Source organism: Littorina saxatilis, linkage group LG7, assembly GCF_037325665.1.
Source record: "Littorina saxatilis isolate snail1 linkage group LG7, US_GU_Lsax_2.0, whole genome shotgun sequence".
In the NCBI taxonomy this organism is placed as follows: Eukaryota; Metazoa; Mollusca; class Gastropoda; order Littorinimorpha; family Littorinidae; genus Littorina; species Littorina saxatilis.
In genome coordinates, this window is record NC_090251.1 from 44,204,730 (window position 1) to 44,212,229 (window position 7,500).

Genomic DNA, 7,500 nt, shown 5'->3' on the forward strand with positions numbered 1-7,500 from the left:
GAGAGAGAGAGAGAGAGAAAGAGAGAGAGAGAGAGAGAGAGAGAGAGAGAGAAAGAGAGAGAGAGAGAGAGAAAGAGAGAGAGAGAGAGAAAGAGAGAGAGAGAGAGAGAGAGAAAGAGAGAGAGAGAGAGAGAAAGAGAGAGAGAGAAAGAGAGAGAGAGGTTTCACTGGTGAATTCAGAGACAGGTAAACATATCAGGTATAAAGACAGTTAAGCATATCATCAGGAATGACGAATTCAAACTCAAGAATTTGTAGGCAAAGAAACATACTATCAGGTTTAAAACAGTAAAAACAAAGAAAGAAAGATAGACAGACGGCTGAACTTTTTTTTAAGATAAAAGGCTCACATAATTATCATCACGCAGGCATATATCTGAGAGTAAAAAATGCGGAAAAAAATAAACACAGTGCATCTTTCACCTTTAACGCCCCAGTCTGTCTCGAATGGTTTACAGAACGATTTAAATCTTCGCATGAAAAAAGCAGTTCTATTCTATCGAACACACTTGCAATAGCATTTAATAGCATTACATGACACAGTTCGTTTGAATGACTATTTAGCTCGCGTAAACCACACACCAGATTTCGTGGTTTATTTAACCCTTGAGCCATTGTGAACCTGTGTGATCCTCTTTCCCTTTTTCCACAATTTAGTAGTCAGTTTGTGATTTCAATGCGACTCGCTTATCTGCAATAGCACGTTATTGTGTACCTCTGAATCTAAAACGCAACAAACGGCTGCGAGTCACACGAACTGAGCGGTGGCGGTTGTGCGTTCAAAGAAACTGGCGACATACAGAACATTCGTCTGCTACGAGAATCACGTTTTGCGGGACACGCTTCCGGGCTACCTCTCTTAAAACTTTTAAAACTTCGAGTTGTACTGATCTTGTCTTGATGAAAAAAGAATTCTTTAATGATTTAAGAATGTTTGCGTAACAAGCTGTCAGTTTATTATTTAGATTTTAAAAGTTAGGTCTAGCGCCAAAACGAGCCGTCCCATTGTCTGACAGACAATCCGGCTGGCCACACAAAAATAAATTCTTTCAAAATTGCTCGCTCTTTACGGAGGTCACCTAGGATGTTCTCAAGCGGTGAGTGTTTAAACGAAAGGGTTTTTGTACTGTGTGTAAAAGCCTGACAGTGTCTGTGATGGTTTATGGGAAACATGTTCTTTAGAAACAAACACGATAGCTGCATGTAATAAAAAAGGAAATATAATTGTTTAAGTTACTGAAAAAGTTCAAACTGTTGGAGTAGCAGGACTTCAAGAAAAAAAGAAAAAAGATGGCAACGTTTTTTTCTTATTATTTTCCTTTTTATATCTCCCAAACTGTGACCTTGCTTAACTGATGTATAGTTATAGTAATAGTCATCAAAGCTGATTAGTAGTGGCCAAGGTGCTAAGGATCTAAAACAACTGAATATTCAGCGAATACAGCTTCAGTATTTTCGTCATGTTTGTTACTAAGCTTTCGTTAAAAGAGAAAATCGTCAAATATTGTAAGGTGGTCAGTACTGCTATTCATTTGCTTATAGATGCATTTATGTTCTTATCTATTCATTTATCAAATGTGTCCTTTCTGTCTTTATGCCTGTTTATTTTATTATTCTCTTTCTTTTGTTGTTGAATTGTTGACCTTTTGGTTTATATAGCTAGTTGTCTTTTTAAAAAAACAACATTATTTATTCATGTATGTGTCGTGCCGAATTTACGGAATTGCCGAATTCGCGGAATCGGCAACATTTTTGCCGATTTCGCGTAATCGGCAAAACGCTGCCCATTACGTGAAATCGGCAGCGTTTTGCCGAAAATGCGGAAAGGCTTCAAAAATTTGCCCATTTCGCAAAAGCGACAGCCAGTCTGTTACTTTTTGTGTCACCATAACATTGCATTAACATTGCTTCACCTCCCTACTATGTTTTGTATGGTCTATGTTGGTCTGTGTCGAACATAACTCCGGAAATGCACGAAAACTACACTTTCTGCAATAACTTGCCATAACTTAACGATTATTGCGATATCTATCTATTGGAGTATCTAGTTGTCTAAGTGTGATGATATCCCAGGCTTTTGAGTACTTTAAAACCAAAAAGTGGCTGCCGATTTCGCAAAATGGGCAAATTTTAGAAGCCTTTACGCGATTTCGGCAAAACGCTGCCGATTTCACGTATTGGGCAGCGTTTTGCCGATTACGCGAAATCGGCAAAAATGTTGCCGATTCCGCGAATTCGGCAATTCCGTGAATTCGGCACGACATATGCACTGATTCATGCGTTTATTTATTCGTGACATAACTTGCTAACAGACAAACACCTCTGATACGTGAATGCACCCAGTTGCTCTTGAAAACAATCTCGTGATTTTTGATCTAAAAACCGCACAAACATTAACTGCATTGCGCAAAGGAAGATATACTCACAGCAAACATCGCCTTCTCTGATGTATGGATCCGCACATTCTGCCCAGCAGAAGAACAAATCCTGTTTAATATCAATCAATCAATCAATGAGGCTTATATCGCGCATATTCCGTGGGTACAGTTCTAGGCGCTCAGCAGTGATGCCGTGTGAGATGAAATTTTATACGGCCAGTAATTGCAGCCATTTCGGCGCATATTTACCTTTCACGGCCTATTATTCCAAGTCACACGGGTATAGGTAGACAATTATTAACTGTGCCAAAGCAATTTTGCCAGGAAAGACCCTTTTGTCAATCGTGGGATCTTTAACGTGCACACCCAATGTAGTGTACACGGGGGGGAGTTCGGACACCGAAGAGAGTCTGCACACAAAGTTGACTCTGAAATACATTTCCGCCGAACCTGGGATCGAACTCACGCTGACAGCGGCCAACTGAATACAAATCCAGCGCGCTACCAACTGAGCTATATCCCCGCCCAATACAACCCAACCCAATATAATACAACCCAACCCAACAAACCATTCGGCATGCCACAACACAACACAACACAACACAACCAAATTCAACACACAATAACTTCACCTTGTCACATCACACACCACCATAAAATACCACACGCCAACATACTACACCACAATACATCACACAACGTCACATCACACAATCACAAACCACACCAAAACATGATCATACCACACAACTGACCGCACCACAACACAAAATCATACCACACCACAACACACCACATCACACAACAACTAAAACATACCCCACCACATAACAACACACAACACCACAACATACCGCACTAAAACACACCACACCATACCACATCACAACACAATAGAACACAACATAGCACACCACACAACACATCAAAACATACCAAACCACATCAAACCGTACCACATCATACCACACTACACCACAAAACACTACATCATACTACAAGACACCGCAACACACCATATAACACACCTCACCACAACACCACCCAACAAGCAATACCTCAACAATACACACCAAACCACATCAAACCGTACCACATCATACCACACTACACCACAAAACACTACATCATACTACAAGACACCGCAACATGCGACAACATTCCACACAAAACAACATACCACACCACACAACACTATTCTACACCACATCACAAAACAACACATTCAACCAGAGCACACCACACTGCAACACTCCACAACACACCACACCACACAACATACAAAACCACACCACATCATAGCTTACCACATCACAACATACAACAACAAAATACAACACAGTGCACCATAACAACACATATCACACCACACCACACCAAAATACAACACACCACACCACACCACAACACACCACACAACACCAGAACACACCATACCACAATATACAGGCGATAGACACCTGCCTGAGTAGGAATGGATAACACAAGAACAATACGCAGGATAACCAAACAAAACATGTTCCAGGGCCGGACCAAGTTCGTTTGAGGGGGGGGGGGGGGGGGGTTCCATCTGAAGGCAGGGGTCCAAAGTCCACATTTCTTTTTCTCTGAGAGGTACATTGGATAGCCAGGGGGGGGGGGGGGTTCCGGAACCCCAGGAACCCCCCCCCCCCCCCCCCAGATCCGGCCCTGTGTTCTGGATAGATATGAAATAATATTATGACTTTCTTCTTGTATATAAGACCTGACAAGTTGCCAATCCTTACGTTTTTGTCAGGTCGATTTTGGGGGATACCCATACTTGATGGACGGTTACGTGACACCAATAAAATAAATCTTTGATCGAAAAAAAGTATGTCAGGTCGCCAAATGAAATGCCTTTACTGGCAGAGAAAGCTGGAATTAAATGATACGAGAATGAAAGTTGTAGTAGGAGTTAAAGGCACAGTGCAGCTCACAGCCTTCGTTTTGCGTTTTTGTTGCAGCTGAGTGCATTTACAGTTCAATAAAAAACGCTGGCGCTGGACCCGAGTACTCTTCAGACTGGCTCGCTCCCCCAGTATGAAAGTTTTTGTCTTGTGCACGTGGATTTAAAAAAAAAAAAAATTATTTATTTTACACAATTAAAAAAATTATTAGAGTAAAATAAAACATTAAAACGTTCATAATAAACAATAGTAAACAAGAATTTAAAAAAATAAAAAAATAAAAAAAATAGACCGCCCATGCCGGGAATCGAACCCCGATCCCTTGGATTTAAAAAAAAAAATAATAATTATTTATTTATTTTACACAATTAAAAAAATTGTTACAGTAAAATAAAACATTAAAACGTTCATAATAAACAATAGTAAACAAGAATTTATTATATAAAAAAAATAAAAATAAAAAAATAAAAAAAACAGACAGCCCATGCCGGGAATCGAACCCGGATCACTTCAGCCATAGTCGGAAACGCTTTCCACAAAGCCACCAATTCTATCATTCGCCAGTGAACTCAAATGCCTATACTCCTCGCGCACAGTGGTACACGCACGCAAAGCACGCACGCACGCAATAAGCCTGGTGTCGCTGTGGCTGGCTGGCTGGCGGATTAGCCGAACGGCTGTTCTATCCCACCGCGAATTGCGCCCGCCGTTAAGAGTGGATTTTGTGATTTATTTGGCATTTAGGTCCCAGGTAACATTATGAAGTTTTAATACGATCAATCGGACCTATTATCAAGTTAGTGTATCAACTTTTGAACGAACTGCGCCCAGTAGTTTCCCAGCAATAAGCTGTTAAGTCGAGACGAACAGACAGACAGACACACAATTAAAGTCTGCAGGACCCTAGTACTGCGTACTCGGGGAAAATCCTCCTATGGTAGTAAAACAAACCCAAAACTACCCAACGACGACATCTGTGAAGCTCGACAGTTTCTTGTTCTGGCGAGTGCATAAATTAACCTAGTTATTACGTGGTGTTTGGTCGGAGTTCGATTCAACTGAGTGATTCCGGCCTCCATTTTGTTTTACACAAACTCATGATGACGTCTGACATAGTTTGCTAGTGACGTGTCTTTTTGTGCATGATGTGGTGATCTACCTGATCTAAATTTAGACCAGCCGGGTCCGAGTACGAAATTAATTCGTAAAAAAATCGCAGTTCTTGAATCTTTGGATGCAAGTCAATGAAACTTGGTAGTTCTTCTAACGGATAGCTGCCTGAGGTATGACTAAAAGCCCCAGGGGCTCCGTGCACCTGGATTTGACTTGACTTGACTTGACTTGACAAGTTCAGTACCTTTAAAACAATGTTGCAATAATTTGTTGCTGAATTTATATTCCCTTTTGTTGTAATAGCGCCCCTTGGCTGAAATAGGGTGGAGTGAGACTATTCAATGAAATTCTCAAAATTCCCCATATGCAGGGCCGGATCCAGGGGGGGTGGAGGTTCCTGATGCCCGGAACCCCCCCTAACCCCCCCCTCCCCGCTCCCCCTCCTGGCCTAATCATATGTACCCCCTCCAAGGGTAAAAAATATATTAAAAAAATATATATATACCAATACTCCCAGAATGCGCCAGATTGCACATGTTTTAATCTATATTTCAAACATTTTCCGGAGGGGCGTACCCCCGTACCCCCCTAGGAGGTTCGGGTGCTTTGCGGCACCCTCAACTAATGTACCCCTACCACAATTTGGAAACCTCCCCCTCACCCAACTTAGGTCCGGCCATGCTTCGTGTCAATGAAATAGCAATAAACAAAACAGATCTCACTACAGATAAAGCCCCGATCAATGGTCACGAAGTGTTTATTCTCGTCACATGTGCAGACTGTGTCTCCACCGTTGGTCACAGCGCGGCAAACCCGGCCAGGGGCGGGATAACATTCCGCAACATTGCTGCATTGCTGTCCGTTCTTCAAGTCTTAAAAACAAACAAAAAAGAAGAGAAAAACAAAGGGAGAAAGAAAGAAACCAAGTCACGTGAAGCGATATTAAAACATTTGTCGGCCTGACACTGACAGATCTACAAGCAAACACAAATCGACCTGACAAAAACCATAGCCCCGTATTTTAAAATCTGAAAAGCACAAACCAAACACATCTGACTACCATTTGAAAGGCCATTCAATGTCCTGTTGAGAGCAATTTGTTTTATGCACCTTACTTCTCTAGTTTTTATGTAGACTTTGTCAAAGGCAGTAGGTGTCAACCGTTTCAGGGCCAAAAATGGCACGTTTTGCGGCCATTTTTGAGGGGGTCCTCCACCGAAAGAGCCATATATGCTCAAGTTTTCAATGATTTGCTTTTGAACTTTCAGAAGTTATGACCAATAGGCTGACCAACATCTGTGTTGCTTTTTGCGAATGCGTATACTAAGCGTGTCGTATTACGTAACTTTTCTGAAAGAACTAAACAAATATTCATATTAATTCAGGGTTTTAGGCAACAAAAATCGTGACTTTGCATGCTGAGCAAAAGATGGTTGAGGCAATAGGTGCCAAAGTTTCAGGCAGATCCGAGTGCTGGTTTACATTTGCTGGAGATGGGAACGAGCATGACAAATTATTGATCACTGTCAGTGGTACTCTGTACATTGGCCGTGGTGATTTACAGTCCTGGGTCTGAGCTTACTTGGCTGTGTTTATTTTTACCCGGAGCACTGTGCTCGGTGTGTTGCGCTTTTGTGATCCGCAGCGAAGGAAGCACAGGCCAAGGTCTGTAAATCTCCACGGCTACTGTACGCAGTACCAAGGACGGTGATCAATATTTTTTCTTGCGCATTCCCATGGAATTTGGATCGTTACATTTATTTGTTAAATTTAAAAAAAATGTTATGCAATGTTTCAGAAGAAGTTTTTAAACTCGTCATAGGATTGTTCATTTGAGTCAAAACAATTCATGACTTCGCATGTCTTTAGACAAATAAATTAATACACACACTGCGAACGTTTTATGTGCGTATAGGCACTAATAAACACGCTTGATATTTAAGCGATGATTCTGGTGCCACAGCGATGCCCAGCCAAGAGTGACCGCAGCATGTTTTAAGAGGCACGCAGCAATAACAGCAGTCAGCGCGGAACAGCGCGAACGTTCCATTTTTTTCCTCGTGTGTTTGCATGACCAGACA

The 7,500-nt window shown here is 41.6% G+C and overlaps 1 protein-coding gene and 1 long non-coding RNA gene across 5 annotated transcripts in view; both read right to left on the minus strand.

Moving 5' to 3' along the window:
- The window catches only part of LOC138971553 (uncharacterized), a 20,802-nt gene extending 17,902 nt beyond the window's left edge, over window positions 1-2,900 (minus strand). The window contains exon 1 of the long non-coding RNA XR_011457292.1: window positions 2,427-2,900. This is a non-coding gene — a long non-coding RNA (uncharacterized lncRNA). The remainder of the gene's footprint in view (window positions 1-2,426) is intronic.
- Window positions 1-7,500, minus strand: part of LOC138971551 (cell death abnormality protein 1-like) — a 62,510-nt gene that overhangs the window by 42,661 nt on the left and 12,349 nt on the right. The window contains exon 11 of one of the 4 annotated variants that reach the window (XM_070344301.1): window positions 5,966-6,291. The exons of the other annotated variants lie outside the window; for them this stretch is intronic. Within the exon in view, the coding sequence (XP_070200402.1) occupies window positions 6,086-6,291 (206 nt within the window). The 3' untranslated portion in view covers window positions 5,966-6,085. Of the gene's footprint in view, window positions 1-5,965; window positions 6,292-7,500 lie in introns of those variants that run through there. 4 annotated transcript variants of the gene reach the window in all.